Source organism: Seriola dumerili, unplaced genomic scaffold, assembly GCF_002260705.1.
Source record: "Seriola dumerili isolate Sdu_G_001 unplaced genomic scaffold, Sdu_1.0 BDQW01000668.1, whole genome shotgun sequence".
Lineage (NCBI taxonomy): Eukaryota > Metazoa > Chordata > Actinopteri > Carangiformes > Carangidae > Seriola > Seriola dumerili.
This window is the reverse complement of record NW_019174923.1, coordinates 1,631,241-1,653,900: the sequence shown is the minus strand read 5'-3', so window position 1 is coordinate 1,653,900 and position 22,660 is coordinate 1,631,241. Positions and strand designations below refer to the sequence as shown.

General features: G+C 38.3%; 2 protein-coding genes across 3 annotated transcripts; one reads left to right on the top strand and one right to left on the bottom strand.

The window, feature by feature from the left end:
• The first annotated feature begins 2,361 nt into the window (after positions 1–2,361).
• Positions 2,362–8,357, top strand: cdo1 (cysteine dioxygenase type 1). Its single transcript, XM_022765287.1, has 5 exons — positions 2,362–2,606; positions 3,861–3,938; positions 5,152–5,309; positions 5,912–6,081; positions 7,324–8,357. The coding sequence occupies exons 1-5, from the start codon at positions 2,437–2,439 to the stop codon at positions 7,351–7,353; spliced, it is 606 nt and encodes a 201-aa protein (XP_022621008.1). The 5' UTR covers positions 2,362–2,436; the 3' UTR covers positions 7,354–8,357.
• Positions 8,358–12,771: 4,414 nt separating this feature from the next.
• Positions 12,772–22,363, bottom strand: cep78 (centrosomal protein 78). Of its 2 annotated transcripts, XM_022765242.1 has the most exons (16): positions 22,270–22,363; positions 20,439–20,707; positions 20,158–20,333; positions 19,837–19,909; positions 19,620–19,723; positions 19,360–19,534; positions 19,121–19,234; positions 18,709–18,773; positions 18,457–18,559; positions 18,175–18,292; positions 17,846–17,888; positions 17,583–17,738; positions 17,342–17,419; positions 16,678–16,859; positions 14,607–14,769; positions 12,772–14,030 (listed from the first exon to the last, which is right to left on the bottom strand). In XM_022765242.1, exons 2-16 carry the CDS (start codon positions 20,698–20,700, stop codon positions 13,413–13,415), a joined length of 2,430 nt encoding a protein of 809 aa, XP_022620963.1. In that variant the 5' UTR covers positions 20,701–20,707; positions 22,270–22,363; the 3' UTR covers positions 12,772–13,412. The 2 variants fall into 2 exon arrangements, with proteins under 2 accessions (XP_022620963.1, XP_022620962.1); XM_022765241.1 differs by lacking the exon at positions 22,270–22,363 and having other exon boundaries at positions 20,439–20,718.
• Positions 22,364–22,660: the final 297 nt, after the last annotated feature.

The following is a 22,660-nucleotide window of genomic DNA, read 5'->3' as shown; positions in this document are numbered from 1 at the left end:
CCATTTACAATAAAATCTACAACACAATGTGTGCAAAAACTGAAGAGGGTGAATACTTTCTGAAGCCTGTATATGTGTAGATGTGAAATGTATATTTCATGTATTGTGTATGTTTCTGTGTGATAACAAATCTCCACAATAAAGACTATCTATCCTGCTTATTTTAGTGAATCTACTTGTTTTTCTTTGTTGTTGTTTTTTAAAGATTGACTCTTTTGAGTTTGTAAATTACATGTACAGTCACTTTATTATACATTAAACTGATCCTAAATGGTCCTATTCTGCAGTGTTTATTATCATAGCCTGTGTTGTAAATTTAATATGTGATATTAAGTTTTCCTATTTGCTTTTCTGTCACGAGCACCGGCTGATTAAAATACAAGTTTCGGCCAGAAGGTGGAGCAAAAGTACGTCTAGTATTGATGATGTGGCAGCTCTGAAGAAAACTTGGCATAGCCTCAGATGCAAAGAACATTCTCCACTTTTTATCCTGCCAGTAAACACAAAAGCCTGAATATCTTCCTCAGCCAGAGAGGATTTTCCCTTGACAGACTGACACATGTTGGAGTTTTCCTGCTGGAATATCAGTTTGAAGCCCAACCTGTTGTAACCAGCAACACTGGTTCAATTCTACCTTACCCATTTCTGAAAAAAAATGTGAAAAGTGAGCAGTTTCTACCCAAGCAGATTCCTCAAATACTCCTGGCAAAGTGCCCCTGAGCAAGGCGCTGTGCTCAAAGTTGCACTCTGACATCTACATTGGTGTTTGATATTTTGTATTTCTGAGCCACCACTGCTCAACAGCGTGCAAAAACAAACACTTTGTACATGTTATCTGCACCATATGTGACCTGCAATACCCTCAATTTGGCTTCCATTGACGTTGTTTTTCTTCACAGCCTTCTTAAAGGGAAACGGGTGGAACAGTGTGAGTGAATGACCTGTACATATCTGTGAAGGAATGCGTTACATTCATAAGAATTGATTTATGGTTTAAGTTGTGAGAGCTGGGGCTGGATGACAAACATCTGCAAGAACATCCTGTGAACTGAATGTTGAATGTGATATCAAAATCATGGACAATAGCATCTCTCCAGGTCCGTGTCTGATTTTCTACGCACCGCATGACTGTCTCAGAGTTATTTTTTGACTTCAAACATGCTCACACACAGATACACACAGATGCACACGTGGACTGGCAGTTGGAAAGTCAAAACATTTCCCCAATTTGCCTCCAGTTGTTTACTGATCCGAGATATATATACTTTATTGGGATTTTTTTGAAACTCCACATCACACATGGAGAAGGTGCATTTATTTATTTTTAAGTCTAATCTTCCCAACTGTATACATATGAATTGCTCAATGAGGACTTTTTACTTTTACTTGCTGGCAATGGGCTATTCAAGGCTGCTTTTTGAATTAAATATGTTCCTATTCTAAGCTAAATTACTCATGTACTTTTCCACCATTGCTTACTCACGCCCACAAGATCTGCATGTTTTTATTGCACAATCCAACATTATATTATGGGTAATTAAGTAAACCATTATGTATCTGCAGTATAAAGTTTTTTCCTCTCTTTGTCCCCTTCCCTTACATGTTTAAATAATTGTCGTTTTCATCCCTTTGAATATATTGTTTCATAATCTTCTCGCAGTTTTTATAGAGCATGTCTACTATTAGTAGGCTTACATCTATTCTTTCATGCATTGCAAGTCATAATCTCTTGGTTTGATGCAACCAAAACACAGGTGATTAAAGGCCTGAAGATAAACCATATGGAACCAGGGAAGTCCACAAGAAAACAAGATTTTGTGTTTCCCAAAGCATTCTTGATACAAGGCAACCCCCCCACCCCCCACACCCCACACACCACACAGACGTTTTTCTTTTCCATGCCCACTTGTTTGTGAGCCTCTGGTCTGCACACACCTTGGGGCAGAGTGTTGATGACTGGGTTTCTGAGGAGAGGACCCACAAAAAGAGGCTGGATGGCTATTGTTGCAGGAATGCCTCAGTGAGAAAGGGAGAGGGAAAAGGGGGAGGTTGTGTTGGTTTGTGGCAACGTGGTGGAATTGGACTCAAAGAGGATTAGTCCAAGTTCTTAATGTGTGAGATGAATGAATAATTTGGATTAAAACATTAAATTAAAAGTATAAAGGACACAAGCTCTATAGAGTGAGTGTGGTGAAATCGCAGCCACATATTGTTTTTGCAGAGTTTCACTATGAGTTCATTTCAAAACTAATTTAAAATGACTACGTGCTGGGGGCGTTCACCTTTTTCTATAATGGTACAGTCCATCACCAGCTCGCCCCTAAATTGCGGCGCCAGCCTATAAAAAGTAAACGACTGTGCAAAGTTGGAAAGAGAAACCTGTTGTTTTAACTGAAGCAAATAATCTGCAAACAGCCTCCAGCACAGCTCAGAGAGATGGAGCACACCGAGGTGGTGAAGCCAGAAACTCTGAATGACCTGATAAAAACCCTGCATAACATCTTCGAGAGTGACTCCGTCAATGTTGAGGAGGTCCAGGCTATAATGGAATCATATGAGAGCAAGCCACAGGAATGGATGAAATATGCAAAGTTTGACCAATACAGGTAAAAATGGTTTGTTTCATAATCCTGCTGTCAAGTAACTAATCAGATATTACTCAGTTATTATGCTGCTGCACTTTGCACTCCTGCTCTGTAATCTTGTGTGCCACCTCGGCCTAGTGTTTGTTATTAACTTTAGTTAATTTCTTTTTGTATTTTGTCTGCTGCTTTTATTTTTAATTAAAAAAAAAAAACAGACACACACACACGCACACACACACATACACAGACACACACAGACACACACACACACACACACACACACACACACACACACACGCATTTGACGGCTGCTTAGGTTATTTATAATGTTGGCAAACCGCTGAATTTATTTCTAAAGTCATACAACCAGTTGTTAAACCGTTTCTCATCGTTCTCATGTTTGAATGAAAACCAGTTGTTGTTTCCAAACAGAATAACTTTTGTTTTGAAAATATAGTCACCAGTTATTTGAATTTAAAAAAAAAAAACGTAATCTAATTAAAAACAACATAACATAATTTATGTCAACATCAACGAGCTGATGACGACACACAAAGCAGTTTATTCAAAGAGTTGATCCCAGCTGTAGGGGCTCCTCAATATGTCGCCTCCCCTATTCATAATGCTCGGAAAGCCCCATGTCCCAGTGTTTTGCTTGGTGAGGGGTCAGTGAAGGGGAGGGGGATCGGATCATCCAATCAACACCGAGAAATGGATCCACACCCGCTGATTTTTGCAGAGATGGGTGCGTGTGTGGTGTGGCTGTTTGCTGCAGCTGCCTCGAAAATATTTGGAGACTGACGGAACCTCAGAGAGCAGGAAAACGTGCGTGGGTTCCAGTTGGATTTTAGTGCAGGTGACAGATTGTATTTTCTTTGGCATCTGTGAAATAAAATCGTCACCCCCTCCCCTATATGCATCTTTAAAGACAAGCAGAATAGTACAATTATTTGCACAAGCTGAGGCACTGCAATTAGTCATGTAAAAGTTTTAAAAGTTGGCACATTTTGGCAAGACATTTAAATCTAATAACCCTAATAATGCTAAGATTTAGGTTTGTGAATCTACGTTATTGGAATTGATTATGCAAAGCGTGTAAAGAAGCGCATGTCTCTATTGGTTTGCTTCATGTCTGAGCTTTTCCAGTTGCAACATGTTCATGCACATTTTCCAGTTGCAGTTGTGTCTCTGAAATCGTGAAAACTTTATCAAAGATCCATAATGCTCCATACAGTCTGCCTCCCTGCTCATTTAACAAATTTAATTCTTTTGCAGATACACAAGGAACTTGGTCGATGAGGGTAACGGAAAGTTCAATCTCATGATTCTGTGCTGGGGTGAAGGCCATGGCAGGTGAGATGCCTCCACATGCAACAGAATAATTAACACAACAAAATTAACTTAATCTGATCTCCTTACTTATTGCAGCATACAATACTATCATATAGTCTTTCGCAAGTTTTCATTTTGAACCACCTACAAACGGAAACCTGTTGCATTCTGTAAACCTATTGCATTTTGGGAATAATAAGATTGTTTTCGGTGGTCAAGGGTTCATCAGCCATGTTAGCAGCAACTCACTTACAGACACTGTAAACCACTGACTTTCTCTGGTAATTATTTTATTAGTTAAAAAAGATAAGAGAGTCCAATGTTCCTCAGACTGACAGAACGGTTGTGTAAATAGATTCTATTTCATGATATCTATCACATGCCCCACTTAATCATTAAGTCATTAAGTGTCATATGAATGCCTGCCATTGGTCGATGCTGATAGAAATAGAAGGCATTTATTCATATCTGATAGAGAATTATGTGGCAAGTCTATATATGATTATAGATTATAGGCGTCGGAAAAGAAGAGCTCTTTTACAGAAGAGCAAAGTCATTTGTTTTACCACATCCCTACTGCAGTAGTTGTAATAGGGATGTGGTTTTACCATTTTTAGGTGTTAGTTTTAGTTTTTACAGAATCCCCAAGTAGTGATGCAGTAAAAACATGCACCTTTCTCTTGTGAAAAAGTGAGTTCTGGACATTTCTAGGCATGTTTCTGATGGCTGATCGAGCCCTAGAGCAAATGTGATTGGTGCCAAGACTCTTGTTTTACCACATACCTAGCACAGTAATAGGGATGTGGTATAAGTAATGGTTAACCAACACAGGTGTTCAAGGGAGCCATGTTTCGACAGAGCAGCCTAAACTGTGTTGTGGCTTATTACTTATGAAACTGTAATGGCATTACATTACAGTATGCAAATGTTTTGGTAGCTGTCAGTCCGGGTGAACAGTTTGAATTGAAGAGCTCACACAATATTTTCAACCCTGCTGACCAAAAAGATCAAGAAGTTTCCAAAAACAAACTCCCCCAAACACAGAAATGATTTCACCTTTAGATTGAATGCCATATATATATTTATATATATATATATATATATTTATATATATATATATATATTTTTTTTTTTTAACTTATTAACTTCAGCTGTGCTTCTGGTCTAGAAATCGTGAGGAGGCCTTGATGTATTCTGACACTGTGTTCTTCTGTGTTTGTTAATGCTTTTGCAGTAGCATCCACGACCACACAAACTCCCACTGCTTCATGAAGCTGCTGCAGGGTCAGCTGAAGGAGACGCTGTTCGAGTGGCCAGAGGGTAAATCTCACGGAGACATGGTCCAAAAGTCACAGAGAATTCTCCAGGAAAACAAGGTTGCTTACATAAATGGTGAGAAACTAGTCTTTCTTTTTTAATTAGAGTTTACACTCCTGCGATATTAATACCAGTTAGATCTATTAATATCTGTGTATTTGTGTGTGGGGGGCAATGTGTGATTTTTTTTAATACAATGATACACTCACATTGTTATGTTGCTGTAGCTAAAATGCTGTGTTCGGTACAAGAGAACAAACATCTTTTACATGTTCTGTCACCTACAAGATATGCTGATGTGACGTATCTCTGAACTCTGTGTGCAACAGTGCAATATGTGTGTCATTTTTTTTACAGTGCCCAGTAATGCCAAAGTTTCCAGCCCTTGCTGTTATGTAATGTCAAATTGGCCTCACAGGAGTTCCCAGGCAGATGTAACTTTACAGTGAATAGTATTCAGGTCTCTCCTCAAGTCTCTGCTGACTATGTATTTTATCGATGCCAGCAGCACCCTGGTGTGATGTTTGGGCTCAGCTGTACATTACAGAACCGCTAGTAACCACCTCCGAGCCCCACTTCACAGCATTCGAGTGGCATACACTGTCTAAATGTATGTTGTTTGTTCCTCTGCCTGTGTGTGTTTGTGTGTGTGTGTGTGTGTGTGTGTGTGTGTGTAGACAACATTGGCCTTCATCGTGTGGAAAATGTCAGCCACACAGAGTGTGCAGCCAGTTTGCACCTGTACAGTCCTCCCTTCCAGACCTGCCAGACCTTTGACCAGCGGACAGGGCACAGGAGCACTGTCAAGATGACATTCTGGAGCAAATTTGGAGAGAGGACTCCATTTGTAAGGGACTTTTTATGACTTTAATACATACACATTCAATGAAAATTGAAATTAACCTGAGAAAAAAACCCTCTGATTTATGCTTTGAAAAAAAGAGAAAAGATTCTTGATCTTTAGAAGACCAAATTTTGCAAAGTCAAATTCTGTAGATAGAAGCTATGAAAACGTAAATGTGGGAAATTCAACCCAGAGATATGTGATATTGTGACATTATGCACAGTATAAAAAAACTTCTTTTATCACAGCAATGCACTCAACACACTAAAGCACTACAGTAATGTCGCTCTAGATGTTAGCCACAACTGAACAGAGAAACAGATCCATTTCTTCAACCCTCTCTTGTTGAAGATTCAACTCACAAAATTTACTATAGTATCCATAAAGAATATATACAATAATTCATAACTGTATCTGTATGTATATATATATACACTTAGAAACACCAATTAATGTAGTCATTGTTTTGCATATTACCACACACAGGATCACTACAAACAGTTAACTGAACACCCACCAAAATTTACTACCTCACGAGCAGGATGTTGGACGTTTTTATACCGTCTTGCTTCTCTCATTAAGCACAGCATATAGGCAATTACAGCAGCACCCCATAAAGATTCAAGAATTTCAAGTTTCCATTTGCTGCTGTTTCAACAGAAATGTTGCTGGAGTGAGCAAGAAATGTTACTTAATAACGTGTTAAGAGCAGTTTTTTTTATGTTCAGGAAGAAAGGAATCAAATTAAGTCCATTTAACCTTTTAAATATAATGTGTCCTCTAAAACTGTAATCCTGCACATAATGAAATAAATGACAGACAAATGAAAATTACACAAAACCTACAGTATAGGACCTCTGCTTGCTTTGGCCACCCTGCCAACAACAGTGGCCTTATCTGAAAATTACAAGTTGTATAAGCATACCTTGACCATAACACTGTCAATTTAGTGCATTAGATTGCAACACGAAACGGATATATAACGCAGATAAGATAGTAGAGGTACGGGAGTGTGAGTACACAATGAACTTAACTCAACATACGCCCCTAGCTCGCAACAGTTGTTGTGGTCTGAGGTATGTTTTTTTGGACAAATGATCAATTAGCTGCTATGGTATGTTGGAAAATTTAACTTGGTTTCTAGTGTAACCTTGGGAGAACTTACTTAAGAGACTCTATAGCTATATGCACTTCAGTGACATGACCTCATTGTGTAACTCTTTCTGTTTTTTACCTGTTTCTTAGGAAACCACAATCTCCCAAGAGAACAACTAATAGTCACCAAAGGAGGCTCCGGATGATGAAGACGGTTGCATTTAAAAATGACAATGATGTGAAATTGATTCAAGGGAAACTGCTGGGGAAGCGAAATGTGGACCTACTATGACTAAGCAAACCATTTCAAAATCAGGACCGGGCCAGTTCAAAAGGACAACCCAGTAATTAGAATGGCTTTATCGCTGCCCAGTGTGAGCTTGGCAAATACTGATGAGCACAGGACGAATGCATGAATAGGCATGGACATGGATTGAATCTGCCTTTTGTTTGCTGGGCCTGAGGAGACCCTTTTCCAATAACAACATTCCTGTCTATCCATGACCTGTGCAACCACATTTTTGTAAAGTTATGGCCCATAGCCGAAGAATAGAGCTTAAGCATTTCAAAAAAAGGGGAAGATATCGCTGTTATAGTGTTTCTCTCAAATTTTATATCTCAAGAGAAAGAAAAACATTTTTGCAACCAACAGAGTCATTCTCAATGGAGCACTTTCATAGCTGTATTTACTGTCAGTTTATACCACTCAAAATAGTCTTAACACCTGTTGGAAATTGTGATGAATTGTAACATTGTTTGTACAGTCTGATTAAAAAAAAAAAGTTTGTTCCATTTGGAAAAAGAAATGTAAAGCTTTAGAGTTGTGTTGTTTTTAAAAGTGCGATGCTTGTAATTTATTTACAGAGTATTCTGTTCACGGAAGGAGTGTTTAATTCAGCAAGATACCATGTTACTCCTACATGTATTCATACTCAAGTTTTGACCAAGAGAGTTTTAGGGAGGGACGATTTTGTATTATTGGCAGACAATATGTTTAGTTAAAACTCATACTTTTTCTCAGGATTATGGCATATTTTGATTGTAGCTGTATTTATATAGTGTGTAGTTTTACAGCATAGCACCTCTCTTAGCACTGTCAAACGCATGCATGCTTTCTGTGATGCAGCAAATGATAAATCTGGCCATAACTGTAGACCAATAAACATGATTACCCTGCCACAGAACTTCATTTTGTGCTGTCTTTGTTTCTCTATTGATCAACATCCATAATTCATTTTATGTCTCGTTCTCTATGCAACAAACAGAAAATGCATATAGTTTGATAGACCTGTGAAAAAGCTTCAGTATGAAATACCACAGTAACAGGCGATGTGTGTGTGTGTGTGTGTGTGTGTGTGTGTGTGTGTGTGTGTGTGTGTGTGTGTGTGTCCTTCAGTGTGGGATACTGGGTGTGAACACTAAGATTTGTTAGCTTCGGTACTTCTTATTGACATGGAGCCAAAGTTGGCTAGTAACCCCTAATGCTTTATTGATAGTCACATACTGTACTAAGTACATTAATAAGTAATTACGGAAATCTCTGTCTGACACTGGCCTGGTGAGCAAATTAATGTAGGCATTGTCATCTGTACTTTGATTCAAGGGGAGTGATGATTGATCATTACCTTGACCAATAAAAAGATTATATTAATGGTGCACAGATAAGCCTAGAGTAAAAGTACTAACCAGATTTATTAATGTCTATGCAGAATTGCCATCTACTTCGCAAGCAAATAGGTGTGTTAAGTTTGCACCGTTGAAGACCGACTGACGTGAGTACACGTACAAAGCATCATCTCCCTGTACAATGAACAAATAATGGCTATGGCCACAGTGACTTTAAATATTGATACTTCACCTTGTCCTCTGTGTCAGTTGCACCTATCCAGCTAGACTGTTGCAAACTCAGTCAATGACCAGATAAGAGAGTAGGTAACAGTGTACGTGGTAATATGCACATTAACATTGTATTCAAGGGTGTCCACTGTATATACCAATGGCTGTAGTCTGGTATTTTTTAAATCAGCTTAGATGTATAAAATGAGTAACCTGGTGAGTCAGTGGCTGCTCATCAGATTTCAGTTTAGTCAGTAAAAAAATCAGGTCTTCAGTGACAACAAGGAAGGAAGAGGAGTCAGTTCAAGAGCACTTCTAAAAGTAGAAAACAGTAACATCTGCTCATTAAAAATTAATTGTACTCATGCACTCTGCACCACCCTGGACTTAACTTCCCTTTTTTTTCAGCTCCCTGTGACAAACCCTTCAGATCAGAAAGATTCAGACCCAAAAACTGGCAGTGCAGTCTAACAACAAACAAACGTCATTAGTCACATTTTATCATTATTTGCCTTCGCTCAGAGCACAGTGTGTATCAGAGAATTGAGTCTGTCAAATAAATATCCTCAGGTTTTCTCTGTACCAGGTCAACCATGGGATGGCCTACAGCCAGTATTGCATAATAATGAAATGACAGCCTTGATTGCCCCGGTGAAGCACCTGTTTTATAAGAGGCCATGGTCACCATGTGCCAGGCAGGATGCAGGCTCCTGCAGAGTACTTTTATCTTCATCTGATGATAAATTCTGACATTTAGAAAGTTCGTTTATTGAAGCTTAATCCTCCAATAAAACAGGAATAGTGTAGTGTCAGAACATTGCTGGGTCATGATTCATGCACATGAATAAAAATACAAGACGCCCAGCTTGAAACAAGGCCAGTTTTCACAGATTTTGTAGATATAGACTTGAATGCAACTTTACCACATTTAATTACTTATTTATTTGTGGGTTTCATTTGGCACAGTTATAAAAGATGACTTTGTTCCTCATATAACCGGAGGTAGCTTCACAGCACTTGCATTATGCTGCACTTGAATGAAATTACTGGAGTTTTTGGCCAATTAGAAACCTGTCAACTACTTCTGCACTTGACTACTTTCCCTTCAGTTCAGATCTTTAATGTCACAAGAGGAAATTCTTTTGGCAGTAAGACAGCATACACACAAGCAAGCAAACAAACAAAGTACTACAGCTAATATAACAGTTGCCTTTGTGCTAGTGTTCTTGTGGTGGTTCTTTTCATTTCATTTCATCTGCATGTTGGTCGTACAGTTTGAAAACACTTAGTGTAAATCACTTTGGATTGAAAGAAAGCAGAATGAATGTAATGAGAGTAGAGTGACCTTGGGTGATATCTCTTGCCGGACTGGACAGAAGGAGGCTTGGAATGTAGTCTCAACAATGGTCTACTTATTTTGTTTTACTGGAATTTTGGAAGTGTGTCAGTTTTCATGTGGTGTTTTGTTTGTTGTATCAGCTTTGTCACTCTGTCTCCACATGGATCTTCTTTCTCTGTGTTCCCTTTCCTTCACCACTCACATTGTTCTTGGTCACAGCTGCTGCAGTAGTCTTCCATATCTGTGGAGCAGCTATAGTTATGGTAGCAATCATAAAACATGACTGATGTTTTTCACACAGTTTTACTATTTTGTTCTGACGGTGCTGATTGAAAGTGCAAAGTGGAGTCTGGCACTGTGTCCTCTGATGATAACAATGAGCCAGTGTTGTAGAATCTTAAGACACCGAAAGACGCGGAGGAGCTTTGATAATTTACTTATCAAAGTGGACTCGGTACATTGATAGTGAAACACTCATTCATACAGCAAATAGTACATATGCTGTATTATCAACATTGTGTAGCATGACAGCCCATTGTTTTATTACATGACAGTGATAAAGCCCTTGAAAGCTCTTCCCCTTTAGGGCCTCTTATCTTTTCAATTCATATTAACTATGTTTAAATCATTAGCTTATATTTTTTGAATGGATCAAACTTCAAGATTAAAGGGTCAGTTCACTCATAAATAAAACATTGAAAGATTAAATAACTTCTTACTGACCTATAAATATGTGAGTCATTCATCAGTCACACAGGTTGAGAAAGTGAAAGGAGGAACTTGTTCTATAAAATTGCATTGTAGAACATGGGTACCACAACCACCTGGGTCTGCCTTCTTTCCATCAGCTCACAACTTCTGTTTTTGGCATTGGTAATGTGTTTTATGAAGTTAACTCTACTTTCATTCTGACTTCCCATTGTCCTTTGCATCTATAATTAAATTCTTTACTGGTAAATGCTGCAACGTTGTAACAGTAACACAAGTAGAGTAGTATTAAGTAATACAGCAATATCCGTCAGCTAGCATTAGCCACTGTTATCTACCACTCATACCAGACCCAGTGAGACTGTAGTGGCAAAACCCCAGTGTAATGAACTGAGCAAGGTTTGTGTGTTTATCAATTCCACTTTTCATTTGTAAGAGTTCTATTTCTTAAAATTTACATTTCGATTTTGTTTTTTGTTGAATTATTACAACTGGGATGTTGCAGAAATCCCTCTTATATATATATATATATGACATAAGCTCTGTGAACTGATTTTACCATAACATGCCAGTGTCCTCATATCTAAACTGCCACAGCATTAGGTCAAGGTCAGTGGCCCAGCTTGCGATGCATACTGTGAATAAACACCTGCTTCATATTGTGATGCCCTCAGACATCATCAATTGTCACACATTGTCCAGGCACAGTACAGGCCAACTCAGGCTGATGTTTACTCCAGTGCACATACAACTGAGAAACTGCTCTCACTTGTAAAGTCATTCTTGTTCTTTCCCATTTCATGCACACTTCACCTTTCAAAGCATTTCCTAATATTACTAGTAGTTATACAGTACTATTCCCATTTGAAACTATCTTTGTACAATAATTAGAAATAAGAAAATCTCTATAAACAATGAGAATGTCATGTAAATCATTGAGTATCAAGCAGTTAAAAAGTAAGATAAAAGCAGTTAAGATGACCAAAACAATAAGAAGGCAGTATAAATGAAAAACTCTATGTACCCTTTTTCACGTTTGCAGAGAGCTCTACTTTTGGCTTTTACTGGTGTTTGGTACTCACTCGTAGTGGAAAACAGAACACTATGTCCTATTCTAACCCACAAAGATCATACTTCGACCCCATGTCCTTCTCTCTCAGAGCACCAAAGAGGCCGTAAACAACATAATGTAGCAAACAGACTCAGGTCCTGTGAAGGAGGCTCACATCCTCCACAAAATGGTATCTACATTTAGAGTAGACACAGATCCAAAAAGTATTCAGAGACAATTTTGTCCACTGACCTACTGAATGAAAGAAAGTTTTATCAACATATGCAGTACTGAAAACAAATATCAGCAAAACCTGCATTTTGATTTCAGTAAGCAGCCATTCTGCGGGTATGTGTTATATATTTAGTTAGTATTAGTTCTTACCTCTGCACATGTTAATGGCATGAACCGTGCATATTAAGAGCATATTAAGTGTTTCACAAGCATTTTTGACTTTACTGAATTTGGAGTGATAGACAGTTTTTTTAATTTAAAAGCTCAGAAACACAATTTAAAACTGCTAACATGTTTACTATAAAATACAAGTTTGAAAAATGTGCAGAATATCCCAATAGGAACAAGTGATAACAATGATACAATACAACAAATTATACAATTCTACATCATAGAAGATTTGTTTGTTTTTTTAAAAAAAGGACAAAATTAAAATCAAATTGAGAACAAATTCAACATCCATCAAAAGTCTGTCAGCACTTAAATTGTAAAAATAAATATATATTGTGTGAAACAAGCAGTGCATTTTCACTTAAACCTCCAATGACATGTCTTTGATACTGTAATTTTCCTGAGGGTTGATATGTTCCCACATTAAACTGGATTGCAATGGGAGGAACTTGATTTGTGGTTTTTAACTGAGACTAGATTGAGATCGAATCCCAAATATCTACTGTTACACTTTACTGAATGAAATCTTTATATTGTACATGCCCCCAAGTGCAAAACATGTCAGCAAAAAACTCGAAGACTAACAAAAAAAAAAAAGGGTAAAACGTGAATACAAAAATATACATTGCATTTTTGACACATTTCACAATCCGTAACTCCAATATTAATTTCATGGGACCTTTAACTCTTCCCCTACTTTGGCTTAAATGCAACAAGATATTAAATTGAATTCTGGTCATGGGCCTTCTAAAGATTTAAAAGTAAATCTATACTTAAAAAAAGATTTATAAAATCTACATCATATACATTCTTAAAGTGAACAACAATCTTTAGAAGTGACAGAAAGAACTTTAAGGAGAAGTCACTGAGAAAGCTTTTCATATTTCTCTGGTCAGCTGGTCAGAAGGATTCATTATCTGACTGCCCCCTCAGACCACCCAGCGACATGATCTGCTCCAGAGTCTCCCTCCCAGGATAGACTTTCCCTGCTGACCCTTCTGACCCTGACTGACCTATTGTCATTAGCCTTCCCTTTCCCCTGGTCCTTGACTCTACTGATCCCACAGAATCTGCCTTGTCACCTATAATGTCACTAACACTCGATCTTACAGACAATCCACCAAGAGACCCATTGCTATGGGAAGCATGACTTTGACTATAGCTTTTGTTGTATCCATGGGAGCCATTGCTATGATGAGAATTGCTGCGGTGAGAGTTGCTGTTGCTCTTGTGCTTGCTTGGTTCAGTCTGAAAAGTTTTACCAAAGGAAACCTTATCAAAGGATGTTTGGCTCCGGAAACTGTGCTCAGAACCTGAGTCACGCTGGGTACCGGGCTTGGAATATCGATCTGGTTCCACCTCTCCACCCATACCAGTTTCTACTGCAGGCCCAGAAGCCTTACTGAAGGTCACATCCAGTCTCCTGTCTTCACGCAAGGACTCCCTGACAAAGGATGAAGTTCTGTGTGGGGTGGTGTCACCTGGGCCACCAGGGAGAGCAGGTAGGCCATTGCCTACCTAAAGACAGAAATTGGATGTTTGATGAGAAAAACTGACAAATTATTAAATGAACTGTTTTAAGTTATCAATATGATACAGCCCATGGATTTCATGATGTTACCAAAAACAGGAAGAGTCATAACAAAGTAACAAAAGACACGATAATAATGTTAATACTCAGAACTTGAAGTTATTTTGTAACTCTGGTTATCTGAATATCATGTGAGAACTCCCATCATGAGAAACACTCCCATGCAGAGTTCTATGAAAGAGAACTAAGTGCTATCAAAAACATAAAGCCTCAGACTTGACATGCAACTGGTGTACAACAGGTCAGGCTATTCCAATTTCCACTTGATGCAGTTCAGCAGTGTTAGAGCTCAGAGGCAGAAGGCAAATTTGTGGTGCTGTTAAACAATTCACCCTTCAACCAAAATGCAATATTGGTATATTGATTTGTGGTCTCATATGGTCAAGTATACTCACTGCTCCGTGTTTTAAAACTGCATGCAACCGGAATACTCGGTGTATAAGGTTCAACACAGTCACAGTCACCTGCAAGCATTTCCAAAACATTGCATTGTAAGTTCTTACCAAAGAAAAAGCATCAGTCTTAGTCTGAACATCCCGATAGTCCCCTCTAGTCAAAGTTGCTGCACCCTCCAGATGTGTTCCTATTGTAGAGGAGAGCTGAGGTCTTCCCAGAGGTTGGAAATCTGACTTGTCAATTCCAGCCATTGCAGATAGCTGACCTAGGCTACAAAAAAGATGCAAAATTATTATTATCTATATTATTTCTAGTAGTGCAACTAGTAGTGCATTTCTCTCATGCACTACAAAGTGTGTGCCAAAATAATCTGTTATTGAATTGGTAAACATTAACAAACGCTATCTTACATGCAGGCTGCCTTTTCCCCCACAGTAAAAATAAATAAAATTCCACTGACATGCCATGTGCATTAAGATTCAGTACTGGAATATATAAGTAATTGGTGGTAAAAACAAGCGTCTTCATATGTATGAGTTGTTACAGCTTGTTCATACTGTTCTGTTGCGTGGACCCCTCCATTAACATGTTTTCAAAAAGTAGCAAGAACAAGTTCACATTGGACAAAGAAGTAAGAAAGAAGCTGCAGAATAAATGTCAAGACTTCAAGGATGCTGGTTTCCCTCTTCCCACTGGATAAAAGTGTTAATAGTCGAGAACATGAGGACTGAGTGAGTCGGGGTACAAGGTAAAAAAAAAAAAGGTTAAAAAACTGCCAAAGCCCCAAGGTGAGGACTGACTGCAGGGTGATTCTATCAATGCTGAAAATCCGGCAATGGAGCTATACACTGTTGAAACGAAGTAAATGCAGGTTACTAAGATGCCTGTAAAGTAAGACCAAGCTAAGAGGGTAAGCAGTCAGAATGTCAGAATGAAACTCATCCTGTCAGAATGAAAGTCTGGGCTCAGTACCAAGATACCACATACTGGAAGCCAACAGATCCAAAACAAACAGGCTTGTTAATGGAGGGCATCTCAGAATGAAACAGAAATCTAAAACCACACCTACAATAAAGTCAAAATAGCCCAGCATTTTGGGAAATACATGTTTGCCATCTTATCATAGGTCACATCTGAGGACATCCTTTTCGGCATCATGGCCCCCCCCTCCCACATATGTGCACTTGACTGTTTCACTTTGATTTCTTTTAATCTGTCAGTCTAATCAGCACCACACCTTATTTGGCTTTTAACACACATTGCATGATGCACTAATATCAGAATACAGTCTACTGAAAATTTACTTTTTCTATATCACTCAGCGCTAGTTGGGGATGAATATTACAAAAAACATCTATTTTTGCATTATTAAAAATTTTCTTAATTTTTGAAAATTTGGATGTGATTTGGAAATGATTAGTTGATTAATCAAGTAGCTCATAAACAAATATTGAAGCAGATACAGAGCATATATATATATATATATATATATATATATATATAACTCCCAGTGAAGTTCCCACTATAAAAAGTCCACTAATCCCTTGTCGTGTAGCTTGGGTTGGTCCTCTCATTTGTCATTTACTTTTGCTTTGCCTCTTTTCTGGGCAGGTAGCACATAAATCTGCTTTAAACAACTCCCTATAGTTTTAAATTGGGAGTTTAGGGAAAGCTGTTGGGAGTCAACCATACCATCTTTGTAACATTTGTAAAAATCAAACATTGCACAACAATGCAAAAAATAAACTATTTTTATGCACCACTTTGGGCTCTAGTACCTTGTGAACATTTAAATGAAAAAACAACACATAGATTGATTAATGATGAATAGCAATTATTATAGTGGTCCCAAAAGAAATATATTGAAAACAAAATTAGACAAAAGGGACAGATGACGAGGGAAAACATTAATAGTTAAATTCAATCAAAAATAACAGTCTATGGAGATTCTGCCAGGGTGGAACAAATGACCTGAGGTGTGTACCACATTTCCAGGAGGGGAAAGCTAATATGGACAGGACAGACTGTAATTCATGATAGAAAAATAGCTCTGACTGACCAGAGAGACATAATGAAACTGAAAGTTCTATTGTTGAATAAAGACTATTATCTTGACTTTCCAGAACCGAATTGGCACAGTCCAAGACAAATGTACTAGCCAGTTTTCCTAATACCCACCCAGCATCCTTGAGGAGATCAAGGAAAGCATGGAATTTCGTAAATGAACTCTCAATGCTCTCAAGTACGGCCTCATCTTCAAGAGCACTGACAGCAGGTTGTGCTGATCCAGAGCCAGTGGCTGCAAGTGCCTCCGACAGGGAGTGGTTGGCATCACGAAGACGGGCATTCTCCAACTCATACTGTATACACATAAGACACAATAACAACAGGGAATCATCTTTTTTAATTTGCTTATTCACAAAAACAAATATACAAACATAAAACATTAGGGTAAGGATGAATTGATGGCCAATGATGGTTAATGGCTGATGTTTGTTACCACCGAAGATGGAGAATTGAACTATCTTATGAAATATCTTTAAACAATATCAAAACATACTCTGATCATTTAAAACTCGAACTGAATTTTGGTACCATAAAAGACACAAAAACTCTCAATTCCAAGTGGCAATAATTTAAGCCATAAAAGCATGGACTATCGATCCTACTGTGTCATAATATAAAGTTTGGCACTAAAACGATCTCTAAAACTGGGGTATTAGAGTCAGCAAAGCTTCATATCCAAAGCAAAAGGTTGTGAGTGCTTAAAACAGCATAAAAAAATTCCAGTAGACCAGTACAGAGGAGAAATAAAACATTATACTTTTAGGATTATTCTTACCTCCATGAGCCTTGACTCAGCTTTCAGTCTGGCTCTGCGCTCCTCTGCCAGCCTCAGACGACACTCTTTTAGCTCCATCTGCAGGACATGTGTAAGAACACACACACAAATATACAGGATGCTTCTAATGCGTCAAAGTCAAATGTTTAAGATCCAGAACTTAAACATTATGTTCTTTGTGCCTACAGAACATAACAGTTCCACAAAGGTCCAGTTAGGGATCTAGTCTGTTGTGACTGACCTGCATACGCTCAAACTGCCGTCCAGTGATCCTGTCCTGGAGATTGAAAGAAGATGGTCTCTGCTCCACTTCCACCACCACTTCTGCCTCTTCGTCTTCCTCGTCGTACTCTCCCTCTGAATCTGAATCTACAGTAACCTTCACAGTAGCTGCACCCTAATTAAAACAAGGTATTTCGACAGAGGAAGATGAAAATACATTTTTAATTTAAATCAATTTTTGCACAATTTAACTGTTTTTGACAGGTTTCTGAGCCATTTTACCTGAAAGCTTTGGTCCGTCACAGTTAATCCAGGAGGCAGACCTCTGCAACAAAATCACCCAACATAAAATTAGTCTTTGATTCACCAAGTGATATTACAGTGACACCTGGAGAAAGCTTTCTAAATATAGGAGGTGTAATTGTTTTGCATAAAACTTACAGTATTTGCTTAGTTGAAGAGACATGTTTCGCAAATATAGCCTAGATTTTTAACTAAATTTTCTTTATCTGATAATTTTGTTCTATCAAAGTTTTTAAAATTAAATATATGTCTCAAATTTATAGAGGGAATACAGTTTCTTATTTGAACTCGAAGAGTCAACGTCTTACCTCTGGCGTCCAGCTCGCGCAGCAGCACGCCAAGGAATGTAGCAGGAACGGGAATAGGGCTTCTGTGCCTGAGCAACACCTGAACTCCGCCCTCCATTAGATGTTCCTTTACGATGGGCTGCATCAGAAAGAGACCAATGTGAAGAGCTGAATATTAAAGAACATAGACCTTTGCTACGTTGCAGATAAAAATGAGTATGAAATAATAAATGCCATCTCAAAGAGATTTAAAGAAAAATCCAACACTGTAAAAAAAAAAAAAAAAAAAATGGATATACATACCCATCCTAAATGTAGCTTTTCCTCTGACTGAACTGGGCAGTGATCGCTTCTTTGCAACAGGAGCTCTCTGTGGCTCAGTGGCTGCAGGCTTGATCCAGTGGTACTGCAGTACAACATTAGAAAGATACAAGCAATCAAAAAACATGGGCACAGCTTTGTGGCAAATATCAAACACATATGCAAAGACACCACTTCTGCACTTAGAATTTGAATGTTTTTTTCTTAATGATGAATTTAGCTGCAGACACTGACCTCTAGTGATTGTCCATCAGCATTCATCAGCACTTTCTCTATTACAGTTTTAATTAAGACCTTGTCTGTAGAAAAAAAAAAAAAACATTCAGCAGGCAAAATGTTTTTCAAGGGATTTGTTTTTAGTTTTCAGAGATGTTTCTGAGCACATACACTATTATGGAATTATAGTATTGTAGAGCAATATTATAGAGCATTATAGAATTTTTCCAGTATGAAAACACTAAATACTCAAAACTTGCTATAATTATTATGCAACTGGGACACAGCTAAATAAAAATCTAACAGTGCACTACTTGCACCTGGAGGTTGCCATGTTTATTACAGATGCAACTTACTGATAATTTGTCATATTGGCCAAAGTGTGAAAAAATCTAGACTTGTTAAGACTTTGGTTGAGGTAGCTTCTTACCAACTAAAGGGTTACTACGAATATCCAGTACACAAAGAGCTGAATTTGTTTTGAAGGCTTCCAGCAAACGACGAGCTCCTTCATTGGACAGACCACATCTCTGTAGGTCCACAGCTGTTCAAAAAAAATCACAAAACAGAAAACCTGAGCAAAGACCCTACAAAAACATAAAAACAGCAACAAAATAAACATTCTCTTCTCTTTGTCTCATTCCCTCAAACTCACATGCGTCTACTTACCTTTAACCCAGAGGTCCTCGGCCAGTTCATGCGCAAGGGCAGCAGCACCCCGGTCCCCAATCAAACTGTTACAGTTAAGGGTGATACGGCGGAGACCTCCCATTCCCTCAAACTGTGGTTGTCGATACCTCAGAGACTCTGCCCATGCAGTACCATGCCTCTGCATTCCCTGATGCTGAGAAAAAGCACTTTGCATTATTATACAAATATTGATTTGAAAACAGGTAGTTGTTGAAATGGTGGGACATTAGAGATTAAACCTTGATGATGTTGGCCATATGCTCTGCCCCTCTCCAAGTGAGATTGCATCCTGCAAAATCTACCGTCCTGATGCTTGAGGAATATTTAACACTTTGACAAATCACTGTAACATATGAAAATGGCAGTTACAAAAAGTTACAAACATGCGCACATACAGTATAATCTTGGGATGGCTTTCAGAACAATGAAAGAAAATAATACTCTGAACATGCATACCCTCTAAGCCCTCATCACTGATTGGACAGTTAGCCAGAGATAGGTTTTCCAAGGTAACAGTTTTTGCTAAACCCTGGAAAAGAATACATATGGCCCATTATCAAATTTCACTCTAAAACAATCAATTTTCACCTATGTTTTATGCCACACACATCCAAAACTTATGTTTCCTACTCCAAGATCTTTGGTATGGAGTAAACAGTGTTAGGTACAAATGATTTGATAATTCTGTGCTAGTCTCTCTAAATACACACAAAAATAATAATAAAATAGTTAAAACTTCACTGTTCACACTGCATAATATTCTTAGTCTATTTTTACCTTTGTCAAGGCGATAAGGTCCCTCTCTCTCAGTGGAAGTCCATTAAGCTGCAGAGTCTTAATGTTGGAAGAGACAGTCAGACACTCCCTCAGGGCCTTGCACAACTTAAATGTCATGTCCTTAGAGCGAATGGCTGGGATCTTCTTCCTGAAGCTAGACTTACAGTACCTTCTGTCTGAAATTGGTGGTGATATGATTAGTGTGCAAACGTGGTAAGTCATTCAAGTTTCTAATTTAACTTTTCTTGTACAGGTTAATACCATAGGCAAATATGCTTTACCTGCCTCTCCAGAACCCAGGCTAGTTTGGTATGTGCTACTTATTGCAATATGCTGCAGGTGTTTGTTGATGGAGATAGAGTTGAGAATGGGTGGCCAGTCTGTCAGTTTGAGCCTGTCTCCATTAAAGTCCAGCATCCCTTTGTCAAGGTTCATCTTGACGGCAGGGAGAGGGATTGATTCCTGTTTGGCACATGCAAAGTCATAGTATGCCATAAAGTCCTGGGCACCCTGTCGCCGAATCTGCGCACTGTCTTGAACCATCTTTGATCTAGAAACCATATTTTTTAAAAGTCGTTAAACAAACTTTTTACAAGTCAGAATAATTACAAAGGTCAACAGGGACATGAGATTTTCTGTTACTGATGGTAAAGCTGTGAATAAACAAAAAACATATTTTTCCAACATTTTGGTTTTTTTGCAGTATACAGCCACATCAATACAATTCTTAATTTCTGCAACATTTATTTGCTTATAAGGTCAGTGTCCTTAGGATAGATTACTTAAGATAACTATTGGAAGAACAAATAAGTCCTCACACACTGTTATTCACTTGTACTCACTTTAATTACAACATTTCAGTCCATTCTGATTTTTACCTGAAGGTCTGAGGATCAAAACATCAAAAATAAAATGATTACAAGTGATCCAAAGTGCGCAGGATTTCTTTGGGTCCATCACAGGAAGAGTTTTTGATCCAACGCATCTGTCTATAAGACTTTCTGGTGTGTCAAAACTTTGGACACATATTTGGACTCAGGTAACAAAACTTACTGGCCAACTTTGAGCAATATGCGACCCATCAAATTGTGTGACTTGATTATAAATTTAGGCTACAGTATACTCAAAAAAATCTGAAAAAAATGTCTGCACACTCAAATATGTGACAGGTCTACACACAGCATACACAAAGGTTAATTATCTAATCAGAGGACCATAAAAATCAGACCGTTGACTGAAGCACTTTGAAAGGACACACATTATATTCAATGTCAAAAGCATTACACAAAAATAGACAGCCGGTAAATAGGGTGATGAACTGATAAGGGGTCACAGATTTCAGACTGTCAACATTAAACCTTAAAGTAAGTGAACAGTCACACGATTTGACACCTTTTGATATTATTTTTATGCAGTTAGAACTCAAGGTGGGATGCAAAATATGATGTTTGTTTTGTCATCAGAGATGTTTAATTCACAAACTGGGGTTAGGTTCAGATCAACTAAATTACTAATCATAATTTCTTAATATTTTAACGTGCTATCAGACGAGGTTGTGAACAAATATAGTTTGTTGCTCAAAAATGGTCTGCACGCAAAGAATAGTTGTTTTCCTCTCTGTTATAATATAGTATGTTCTCACAGAAGGCTGGGTTTTATAGACTTTTTAAAAATTTAGGTCATGTAATAATGACCCGACTCATAGGCTGGTTATCATTACAGATAACAGCACATACATTACTTGTCAATATTTAGGCAGCTCCACAGCCTTCCCCCCATAGCTGAGCAACCGTTAATGATATCGAGTCACAGATTTCAGAAGACTTGTACGTCAACGCTAAATCTTACAATAAGTTAGAAAGCTGGAAGTTTTTACTATTAATTGAAAACTAAACTGTAACATCTTGTGTGACCGGTCTAATTGCTCTTAAATTGCTAATAAAATGTTAGCAGTCAGTCAGCTAGTGGCGTTAGCGAGCTAAGCACCTAGCGACCGTTGGTAGGGAAGGACAGTAGCTCTCGTGCTACTCGCAAGCCGTCAACAGTTATGGTTAATTGTACTTTCATGCATCATAAAATCAGAATTATTCAAACTTAAACAGTATAATTTACCTTCCACATATAACTGAAGCCTCTATACCGTCGTGGCACTGTTCTCTAGCTCTTCCTTGACCACTGTGACAACTTCTGCCGTCTGTTATTGTTGTTGACGACTTGAGCCAGCGAGCACTTAAAAGTGGCGCTGTTGTAGCAGAAGAGCCTCTTCCTCACTGTATGCTCTGCGTCTCCATTCAGAGCCCTGCTGCCATCTGCCGACGCGGAGATACCATAACAGTGAAGCATAGGCGGAGCGAGGGGGCGGTTTATGGGGCTCCATGTTTTCTCAAAAGCCTCGAATCTTATATGAAGTTTATTATAACATTATTTATATTTATAACTTCAACTTGGTGTCATTTCCTCTCAGTCTCTCTGACTGGACCGGCAAATCAGGACAGGACAACGA